At 40.8% G+C, this 11,959-nt stretch overlaps 1 protein-coding gene across 1 annotated transcript; it reads right to left on the bottom strand.

The window, feature by feature from the left end:
- Positions 1-5,408: 5,408 nt before the first annotated feature.
- On the bottom strand, positions 5,409-6,245 carry LOC117566749 (uncharacterized). Its single transcript, XM_034246293.1, has one exon. The coding sequence runs from the start codon at positions 6,243-6,245 to the stop codon at positions 5,409-5,411; it is 837 nt and encodes a 278-aa protein (XP_034102184.1).
- Positions 6,246-11,959: the final 5,714 nt, after the last annotated feature.

The following is an 11,959-nucleotide window of genomic DNA, read 5'->3' as shown; positions in this document are numbered from 1 at the left end:
TGAGAGCTAAAACCGAACTAAAACTTCCATCTGACGAAGTCAACAGCAGCAGCAGCAGCAGCAGCCAGCTAGCAGACAGCAGCCAGCGATGACACGAACAGCGATACGCACGAACCGAATTGAGCACGACTCTCATGCACTTCGTTCCTGTGAACTTGTACAGCGAGAGTAAGAGACAGGCTCAAAACTGTTGGAGCAAGAGCGCGCGATTAGAGAACGCAAACGCATGTGCTTGTTCTTACTTGCTCTTGTACTTATTCTTGTGTTATTGATAACACAAACAATTGAACCTATTTGTATTAGTTTGGCGTTGTCAGAGTTGGCTTTGCAGGTGTAACGCTTCGCACGCTCAAAGCCACAGCCGGTTTTTACACTTATATGCGCTCTTATATTTATTCGCTCGGTTGTAAGTAGCTGCTGCCAACATATTCATTTATGCCTGTACTCGTAGTCGTATACGGCAACTCGTATACAAGCAACAGCTTGTATGCAAAAGCAACGCATAAAATGCCAAAAGTGGTGGTAGTTTCATAATGCGTATGCGTATGCTGTAAAAGGCGACTACTACTAATCGCGACTTATACAAATGTTGTTACGTGTTACATGTGTATATGTAGGTATAAGGGGGTTGTTTGATGTTAGCGAGCGACGCTTATTCGAGCTACGATTTGCGTTCCCGTGTATCGTATCGAATAGCGTATATCGTATTACGAGCAAAAGTGAGTCCTGTTGGTGTATAAGTATAAGTCTGATCCTTGTGCAGTCGGAAAACTGTTATACAAAGCATAAAATGAATAGAAGTCCTGTGAACTGTATAAGTTGTGACGTGTTCGATGGACCTTGAGGACCAGAATAATGGGCAACAGCAACAACAAACAAGGAGTAAACAAACATCAACAGTTTAATTTTGATATGCTTGGAATGAAAGCACTGTGAGATGATTGCAGACAATACAAAGTTGAACAGCAACAATTGCCACACTTTTTTATGTGCATTTTCGCTGAGACTGTCGTAACCCTTTCTTATATTTTAATAATTCCCCTGCCAAGTGTAAGTAATTTTCATTTCATTTGCGAGCGAATTACTTTTCACGCTCACACACATATGGGAGACAATAACAAACACTTGTTACACGTAACACGTTAGACGCGACAAGTCCCGCGGGAAAGCTTCACGTGCAATTTGCGTACCGTAGAGCGTCTGCTAATGTGAGGCAAGGAGAGGAGAATCGTAGACAATGGCGCATATTTCGAGGAATTCGGCAAATGAACAATAAAAACCAGATTAAATCCTAAGAAACAAACGTTCTTTGCATTTAGGCCAAGTGCGCAATTCAATCAGCAGGGCACCAACTGGCTGATTGTAGACAGGGGGGAGGAGAGTGAATTGGAGAGTAAAGAGACAGGAGAGATGGGGAAATGTACTCTAATAAGCCTCTCAATTTTAAATTGAGCGCTAATCTCTTTATGCGAAACGAAACGAAAACGAAAACAGCAAATGAAAACAACAAATTGCATAAAAAAGGAAGCCAAATGCCTTTGCTTTGCTTCCTTCATGTTGTCCTTGAACCAGCCAAAAGCGACTTCTCCAGATGTCCTGGGTAAATAAAAGCAAAAAAAAAAAAAAAAAAAAATACAAATACAACCAAGTGTAAAAACCTCAAAGCGTTTGCGACCATGAATTCCTTTTCAAATGTATTTTGCACATCAGTTTGCCTCAAACCCGCGAGCCCCAACACCAACTGACACCCCAACCAGCAACATCAACCCCAACCCCAACCCCTACCAGCATCCATTCCATCAAACCCATCAAGCTAGCAAACAACACCCTGCGTTGTTCCCCCTCTTCCCAACATTCAGGCAGTCTATCATTTCGAGCTTTGCTTTGCTTTGCTTCGCTTTTCTCCTTTTGCTGTTCACTTTCTACAGCGATTTGCAGTGGCAGTTTGTCGTGGAAAGAAGGCGGAAGGCAAAGTTGGCTTGGCTATTGCAAACGCCTTAACCGGAAATGGCAGGAAATGCAATGTCTGTTGCTCCAAAAGGATTTAGCTGTTTCTTAAACCGCATTGAGCACAACTGGATGCCCATTCTATCGAGATGCATGCAAATAATCGGCCTATTGCGTCTCGTCTCACTTTTTTTCAGCACAAAAGTAGAAAATGCTCGACTAGCACATAGCCTGCAATATGATATGGTTTCTAATAATAAAAATAATGAGACCAGAAAGTGTAAGTTTTCGCACAACATTACTTCCAACTATAAATGTTGTCAATTGCAGGTTTTTTATGTCCTGTTTACTGAGTGACAGAACCAGGCATCAAAAAACATTAAAAGAAAAACATGCAATGAAAAATTTGATTTTAGTTTTTGGCATTGAATTATACCTAATAAAGGAAAAAGATGAAATTTAATTACTAAATAGAAAAAAGTTGACGAAAATACAAAAACAATTCTTCATAAAACATTTATTTATTCCTCTTTTCATTCCACCTATTTTGTATGGGGATCACAACAATCCGGATAATGTAATTTGCATTAGTAAATCTATTCCTCAAAATACAACTTTAACTATTTAACTATTTCGCGGTTTCCAATTAATGTATGCCCGTGATTGTTATCGCTGGCTCACTTGATGGTACTGCTGTTAAATTTAAAATATAGGAATAAAATAATTTTTCATTAGATAAAGAGATTTCCTAAGCACATATTTCCCATCAAAGCGTTGTTAGCCATACTGGGTATAGGAATGGAAGAAAAAGAACTCTGTGCAACTCCTAAGCTCGGAGCTTCGATCCAGCCCTCATTTTATGAAACCCACAACTCCAGACAAACTTCACTCCCTCTGTTAGGATCTGGCACGTCAATTGCGAATCGATGTTCCTCTGCTTTCCTCCCTTCAATCCATCCCCTTACTCATTCAACTTCTTGTTGTTCTATTTCTTGTTGTCTCGACTAAATTCCTTCTTCTTTATTTTTTGTAGGGCAGCGAAACTCTCTGAAATTCGTAATCTTGAGCTTCAACTTCAGCTTCGTTTTGTCCTCCATCCCTTCACATTAGTACGTCGCTGTTTCACTCCTCCTCTATATCTCTCTGTCACTCTCTCTCTCTCTCTTCGCCACATTTACTGCTGTATAGTGTGAGGGGTGTAGGAGATTTTTCTTGCCACTTTGCCGAGGGTTGTTGTTGTTTGTTGTTGTTACTTAGTAGGCAGCCATTGTAACCATTATTTGCTTATTGTTGTTGATTCGGCCCATTCCCTTTCGCTCCCCTTCTCCTTTCCACCATGCCATGTGTTTTGCTTCTGTTATTTGTCTTTGCACATTATCAGCTCAACGACAAGTTGCTCTCCATCTCCATCTCACTCACACTTTCGTTCGGGCATCGCTGCTGCCCGCTAAGTACATGTGTTATATATGCAGATACTTTGGTTCAGATTTTGCAATTTATTGCCATTCGATTCAGATCGGATCATATTTTGGGCTTTGGCTTTGAATTTAGCTCGAGGCTGTCGACACTTTTATGAAATTAAATGCAAATATTTCCACAGACACAATAACAGCACAAATATTTGTGTGAAAAAATGAGCCATCAACTTGGTCGCACTCACACCTCAACACTCACACAGCAAAAGCATTTGTTATTCATTTATAAGTAAACCACTCAAAAACCAAGTCCAGGGCCAAGCACAGAGCAGTCTGAGTGCAGCTCTAGCAGAGATTACCTGCCTCGCCCCATGCTGTTCTTCCAGTCCCTGTTCCAAATGTTTAATTATAATTTGTAATTTACTTTACACTCAAACAAACACACTCTCACTTGGTTTTGCAGTGTTTTCTTTTCATTTTGTGTTTCGCTTTTTTGTCGCTTTTCCTCACATTTATTTCCATTCAAATTTTGGCCAGCAATTTTCGTAGTCTGCAGACGCCTATTAAAGGTGCTGCCTCATTTTACACTTCCCACTTTGTCTCTCTTTCTACAGTTCTGTAACACTTGCACGTACCCACACACACATATACACACAGTCGCACTCTCACACAAACACAGTCGCACACATACAAACAATTGAAAGTTATTTGTGAAAATTTTATTGTAATTACAAAAGTTTTCTCATGTTGTTTTCTTACCGCCTCCTTTACATCGCCCCTCCATGTTCCCTTTTTGATAGCCTCATGGCAAAGCACATTCGATTCCACGATACCTTGAATTTCACTCAAAATTCCTTTAAACACTCCAGCTCTCACACACATACACACACACACACTCAATCTCTTGCTCTTGCTTATTTGCGCTATTTCTATTCCTGTTACGCAGTAGATTCCGTTTGGCTTTCGTTTCGTTTTGCAGCTAACTTTATCCACTTCATTATTTTTCGCTCGTTTTCGTTTTCGCTTTACTTTGTTTCGCTATTTGTTTGTTTTTGTCTGCTTTCATTTCGATTTTAATTGTATCTGCCCCACCCACCTCCCCTTCCACCAACATCATTTATGCCAAAGAGGTGCGAGTATATTAAAATACCCGAATTCGCGTTCCTAACCTCAAACTCCATTCACAGGTCATTGAAGGGCAACAAAAAACCCCGCCCATCTACTCTACGTTCTCTCCTCCTCATCATCGTGTACCTCACTGCCAACTGAATTGCTGCAAATTGTGTGTTCCCAAGGCTAATTAGCATCGCGGACTCCCCGCTGTGCTCTATAAGCTCATAAATGATGAAGTTGCCCAGCAGGCATTTCAACTCTGTCCACGGATGGTTCCAAAATCAGGCATCGGGACAGTTCATGTCAGATTCGATTGCTGTTGCAATTGCAGCAAGATGACTTGGCATTTTTGGCAATCGAATCAATTTCACGATGCGGGATGCGATGTGAATCAATTTAACGGGAATGGAACATAAACAAAACCAGGGAGCACGAATCAAGCCAACATTAAATTGAGTTGCCAGCACGCTTCGTTGCCAATCGAACTGAACGAGAGAGTGTTATCGATACTAAACAATTGTTTAAATGAAGATGAACAAAGACTTACAGATTTATGCCTACAGGAAATGTACGGCTGCTGCAGTTGGTCCTTAAGTGCTTTGATTAACAATATGGTATATTTTGTACTATATGGTATATTTCTAACCTAATAGTCTATCGATATACCAAAAATTACTTTCGGTGTAATTCAGGAACTTTTCGGAGTATTAATTTGGAATATTTTAAGAATAATACAACGTTATCTAAGCTAAATGACTTTCAATCTGGCAGACAGATTCATTCAACTTAAAAAAAAATGAAGAAAAATATAATATTTCGTCAAAATTATGACATTTAATCATTCAATAGGTTTAGATTACTAGAAATATCGTCACAATGCGGTCTTCAAATCACACAAATATCGTATCATGGTCATGAAAGGTTAGTCCGTTTTTATCTGTAGTAAAAGTTGCCGCAATAACGGTTGCCCTTCCTCACATTGTTGTACATGGATTCAATTGGCACTGCATATCGAGGACTCTGAGGATTCAATCCCATCTGCTCAGTTTGATAGTACATCATCTGCTGCATCATTTGTTGTTGTTGCTGCTGCTGCTTAAACTGATTGTAATACTGCTGCTGATAATAGTTCTGTAGATCAGCATGATATCGGGGACCCAGTAGCAACGTTGGGCGCTGACAGAGCGGCACTCCATATTTCTTTTTGGGTTCAGCTTGTGATTTCTTGAGACTCGTTCCCATCGTGGATTCCTGCTTACCCTGTGCAGAGACTTCACGACGCGAGCGTTCCTCTTGATCACGTCGCATTTCTTTGCTAGGACTCTTCACCTGATCCCTTCGTTTGAACTTCTCCAATTGATTATTTTTTTGCTTCGTCGTTTTCTTCGCGGCGTCCACAAGCATAATTTTGGGCAAATCAACAGGCACTTTGGGCTTTGCTTTCTTTGCTTTGGAATCCGTTCTCAACTTTGGCCTGCGTTTGTCCTTCGTCTTCAGATTTTTCGAATCCTTCGGGTCATGTCTGTATTGCTTCGACTGAGGCAGCTGAGCACAGTCATCGTTAAGATGGGAGCTGTCCGCAGGATTGCATGCCAGTTGCCAGGACAAACTCAAATTCGTTTGGTGAAGAGCAAGAGCACTTTTTCGAATGTTCGCATCTCGCAAACAGGGCTCCGATCGGCAGGCGTTAAGCGGGGCTCGAAAGTATTTATTCATTTCCACAAAATGGGACCATTTCTTTTGGTAATCCCCTGTCTCCTCATCGACCATGATCTTAATGTTAATTTATAAACCTTTTGCTCACAGTGAATTTAACAATTTGGTCAATATTAAGCGAATATCATCGTATCTGAATGCTCGGACATGCACACTAAATCGGATTTCAGTTCAAAATGAAAATTGTTTAAGAGTCTTTTAAAAAGGTAAAATCAAATTTACATGTTTTACGTAGGAATTTCTTGACAGCTCTTCAAGTGTCTAGTATTATTTTTAAATCTATTTATTGTGCTCATTTTATCAGTGATGAACTACTAAATTTAAATAAATCTTTTTATACTCAACGAAACAAACAGAATTCCAAAACGAAGAATCTTCCAGAATGTTCAAGTGAAGATATCAGATTTAAAATATGAATTTAAATTTTATTAAAAAGTTGTTGATTCGCTTATTTATGTTTTATCTGTATTTCACTTCGCCAAAATATACTACAATAAATACTTGAATTCTATGATTATTAGGGATGACGATCGATTGTAATTAATGTTTCCTGTAGTTTCTATAGTATTGTTTTCCAAAATTTTCTTAAAATTACCAGAATTATCTTACCAATTTGGTTTTTCAAACTTGTATATTGGAAAAGCAAATGCGTGTTAACAGGCATTTGAGTTTGCACCGAGGTAGGATGTTGAGTTGGATGCTTGGGACGCATACAAGCGCAAATTGAGTTAAGGTCAAAGGGCAAATATTCGCTTAACCCAGTCAAAATGTATTTGCTGTATGCAGGAGCCTTGTAATATAAAATTGTAATCTTTGTTTATGATTTGATGTTTTCGCAATGTTCTGTTTGCTATTTATTCCCTCATATGGGTCGCAGGTTATTTAAAACATTTATGCGCTGGAACATTTACTCCCACGCACACACATGCACACTTTTTCGGGCATATATAGAGATCGCTACTGGGGCATTAATGCAAATAAGTGGAAACACAAATATTTTCAACGTTTTGTGGTCAGCAAACCTTTTTTCCCCCTTGTCGTAGTTGTTGTGGCTCTTGTTGTTGTTCCGTTCTGTTCGGTTCGGTTCTGTTCGCTGTTGTTGGCTCAAACATGGCCAATACCCAAATAAATTGTCAGAGAGGGATGTTGTTCCCTTACCCTGCATCCCTGCCCCCGGCCACTGAACAAGGTCGATGGATCATTTCCGCTGTCATGGCGCTTCCTGAGTCCCTTTGCCCATTGCGTCCATTCGTCCGTTTGGCAACCGTTTCCTGTCGGCGACGTAGTTAAATATTGAAATTTATATTTAAAATCTTTCCAAATATACAGTTAAATGTGAGTTTTCCCTTTTCGTTGGCGGCATTTTTCACTTTAGTTTATGTGCCGCATGTTTAATTTATGAGGTAAGCCACCCATTTCACATACACTGTTAGTGAGTCAGGGGAAGGACTAAGTGGGGTGAATGCTTCTCCTACCCTCGCCATTCACATTATGGCAATGAATATGAAAATCAATTTGGCTTCTCAGCAAACAGTTCTCTTTGAAGGTCAAATCCATAGCATGCTCTTTAAACAATCGCATTGAATCGAATCGATTTGAAACGTATCGAATGTGCTTCTTGTAATTTTGGGGACCCAAAGTCAACTTGATGTCGCATTCTACATTAATTCTTCAAATTGACAATCATTTCGGCGCTGACTGACCATTTTCCCCGCTCTCCTACTCTCTACCCTGAAACGGACGGTCGGCTTAAGCTTCCGGTTTCGTTGCAGGACTCGCTTTTTATGGGAAATATCTTAGCCAGCCCTGCTGACTGCCTGACTGCTTGCTTGCCTGCAGTTTTCCACCCCTCAATTTCCAATTAGCAACAGGAATCACCTTTTTGTTTTTTGGCCTTTTCCTTTTACTTTTCCTTTTCCTTTTTCGACTTTATTTTTGTTGTTCTTACTCGTATTTTTGTGTTTGTTTGTTGTTGTTTTTTTTCTGGCGCTGTGTTTTGTGTTAATTGAAGATTTGTACTTGCTACGATTTTATGTTCGCGTCAATGGGATGCTGGGATAACGTGGTCGAGCCTGAGGATTGGGTTTGTTTTTCTATCTACGCAAATGGCAGACCCTTATCCTCCTCTCTCCCTCTTGGAGGCTGCAAGTTGGCTCTGCAAGTTGTTCGATAAATGGCGTAATAAATGAGCCTCGTGCTTTGGATGAGAATACAGAACACGGAACACGGGCAACAACATCCTTGGCACGCGCAGGTTAATTGCATTTCGCACTCATTTATTTGACGATTTCATTGGAAAGGGAGTGGGAGATATGAAGTTGGAGTCGGAGATGGAGATGGACTGAGGAATGACGGAAATAGTGGCGCCCTCGGAACTTGCTTTAACTTGTTTTGTATTTAATTAGGCGTGGCGTTTTTATTTGTCTAGATTTATTTGAACAAATGCCGGACTGTGGATGTGGATGGGAGTGAAGTAGCAAGCAAGATGCATGCATTTCCTGCCGCCTCGTTCACGAGTTTGGCAGGCAAACGGGAAGTGAATGTGGAACAGGATGTGCAACTGGCAGCAGAGCAAGATGCGAGCGCAAAAATCCACGAATCCACTTAGCGGCGCATAAATTTTGCCGGGCACATAAACTACAAGTGTACAAACAAAGGACTTTTGGCGACGAGCACGAGTAGGACGATGAATGGAGAGGGATGAGAACGGCATTAAAACATAAAGAAACCGCATACAAGCCCAAAGTCGGACAAAGTGCAGCCGGCGCGACCTGAGCAAAACCCAAAAAGCTCGAGTCCGGGGTTCGAGGTTCGGGGTCCTGGATTCGGGGTCTGGGCAAACATAAACTCGAGTCGAGTGAATAAAATCGTTGCCAGCAGATGGAAGCGATGGCAAGACGAAGCAGTGCTAGGCTCAAAATTCACTGCGGAGCAGCAGCCGTGACGGTTTGGGCACTTGGTACTGGAAGCTCGGAGATGGGAGCTGGGAGCTGGGACTTGCTATTTACAAATGTCCTTGCCAACCAAGCGAGGAGCAAAGCAGCAGCGAATCATAAAGAGTTCGCCTTGTACCCCATCCTGAAGATGAAGAAGATGAGAAGCGAGCGAAATGCACGTAAAATAATAAACAAGGCTTTGCAAACAATAAATGTTGCTCTCGCTCTCTCCACGGCTGACTACCCTAGTCCTTAGCCTTCTGCCGCCTGCCTCCTGCCTGTCCCTGCCTGTCCCTGCTCCCGCATTGCAGCTGCATTGCTACGAGCTGTTGGCGACGACGAGATTTCTGGGCAACCATTGTAGTCTCTCATTGCAGTCCCTGTTGCAGTTGCTGTTGTACATGCTGCTTCTCTTCTTCAACTGCTTGTTGTTGCGATAAATGCGAAATGCTTGTAACGGCAATGCAAATGTAATGGGCAGAGGACATTTCACGCTGACTGAGGCAGAGACCGAAGGAGAGCCAAAACCAGCAGCAGCAACAGTAGCAGCAGAGCCATCATCAGACTCTGAGCCTTGATTCCTTTCAAGCCTCTGCGCCAGCAGTAAATATTCGCTTGGCCCGACGGGGTCAGCCGCTGGTTGGTTATGCAACCAAGTGGCAAGACAGACGGAGAGACGGACGGACGGACAGACGGACGAATGGATGGACGCCAACGCCTGGCGACGTTCTTATTAATTGCAACAATAACTGCACTTGGTCTACGGGCAATGGGTAGGTTGTAGGCGAATCTGAAACTGCAATGCTGCAAGGCTAAAAGCTCCAGGCTGGAGGTGGAGAAGTGACTAGTGAAAGGCTTTCATGAGCGTGAATTTATGGCATGGCGACCACCGGAAACGGCACTTAGCTTCTGGCACTTAGCCCGCCTCTTTCCACCTCTTAGCATTTACCCATTGCCCATTACCAGTTACCAGTTACCAGTTACCACTTACCATTTACCACACATTGTCCACGCTTCCCATTGTCCAGCTCGTCAAGCAACGAAGCTTGAAGCTTGTCGCCATTGCAATGATGAAGCTGCAGTTGGCCAAATCGATAGCAGCTCGAGCCTGCTTCATCTGTAGTGTTTCCTGATAAGTAATTACGTCAAGAGCAACTTTATCCTTTGCCCACCCTTTTCCTTTGGCCATAAAAGAAAATTCGTATATGAAATGTGGTGGCTGCTCGTTTTTATGGGGCCAAGACTTTCGGGTTCTAAAAACATTTAAAAGCAATAAAGAATGGCAGGCGTTATCAAGAGGTCCTCCTCAACTCCATCCAGGACTCCCTTGGCAGTCGAAGTCGCAGTCCCAGTCACAGTTTCAGGTATTCAAATTAGAGAGATGTTGAAACTGGGACTCAGTCCCCAGGAAATGAGCCAATGGTGGTGCCGTAAAAACCCCCGGCGACCATAAAAACCACTGTGACGGTGACGTGGGAAAATGGTTGAAATAGCAGAGTTGGTGGCTACAAAGGAGGTAAAGGGATGGCGAGCGGGGTATTACACGGGTAACGAAAAAGGCAAAACTGCTTGGCAGTGATTTTTTTTCTCCAAACCCTCGCAAATAAAACGAAAATGAACTTGAAACGTCGTAGAAAAAGTTTATTTTAATGAAATTCGCGTCGACATTTAACGTCAACGGTAACAGGAAAAGGGGGAAGTGATATTAACCCCTCTCCTCAACCATTTCTAGCAACTGGGCAACGACTGCTTTGCTCCTTCCCAACTGGGCAGTCCTCACGAGCGAAATTCAGCGACGTATACTTGATGTGAGTAGGCTCTACGAATGTGAAGACTTTCAATCAAAGCAAGCTTTACATTGAAAGGCCTCAATGCAATCAAATCAAAGGTGGCCCAAAGACAGAACATCAAGGTACCCTACAAATGAATTATAATTTCGGAGATGGTATCATTTAAAATAAATATTTTTAGCGTAGCGGGCAATTTTGAATTGTATGTGATTCTCAGTATTTTTAGCTTCGATAATTCGAGAATGAAACTTAACTTAACTGTTTAACTTAAGATTGAGTAAGCTTAATTATTTAATCAAAATAAAAGCATTACAATTCAATAAACTTGAGACAAAAGGTTTGCTAAAGCTATAAAGAACATCCTCATACTAAAAGAATTTAATATTCTCAGAGTGAACAATGGAAACATGCGCAGATTGTACTTGTTTTATTGAAATCCAAAAAAATATATATATTATTTTTGAGTCGTTACTTTTACTATAATTACCACAATATATATATCCATTACAAAAATTGTCCTTGGCACTGCTCAATTTCATTGAAATTTTAAAAACAAAATATATATTCTTGCTTGTCTAATAGAAAAAATAAAGTGTATCTCTATAAATTAGAATATTTATATATATTTTAGTATATTTCTGTATATAAATTTCTGTATATTTAAACGAAAATACCGCATAATCGACTGTAGTTTTTTTTTATTATATGAAACATCGAAAAAATGCTTTTTCAATGCAATAATTTATATTATCATAAAATCAGTGATAATTAAGCATGGAAAGAAGATTAATTATTATTATTATTTAGACCATTTAAAGTTCCATTACAGTGAGATTAATAACTTTGACTCATTGTTGAAAACAATGAAATTGCAAAAGTTTATCGAAATTTAGAGAGAAATTGTAAAACTTAAATGTTAACTAAAACTAAATAAATATATGCAATATTGCTATCATTATAGGGTATAAAAGTACGAGCACAATTCACGAGACAAGTCAAAGTACAACTAAAAATCGACGTGTGGTCTGTCGGCAGCTTGTGA

The sequence above is a fragment of the Drosophila albomicans genome, chromosome 3 (assembly GCF_009650485.2).
Source record: "Drosophila albomicans strain 15112-1751.03 chromosome 3, ASM965048v2, whole genome shotgun sequence".
NCBI classification, from domain to species: Eukaryota; Metazoa; Arthropoda; class Insecta; order Diptera; family Drosophilidae; genus Drosophila; species Drosophila albomicans.
This window is presented reverse-complemented; position numbering and strand designations above follow the sequence as displayed.

Bases quoted from the DNA above. Each gene is read 5' to 3' on its own strand.
- LOC117566749 (XM_034246293.1), bottom strand. From the start codon at position 6,245: ATGGTCGATGAGGAGACAGGGGATTACCAAAAGAAATGGTCCCATTTT.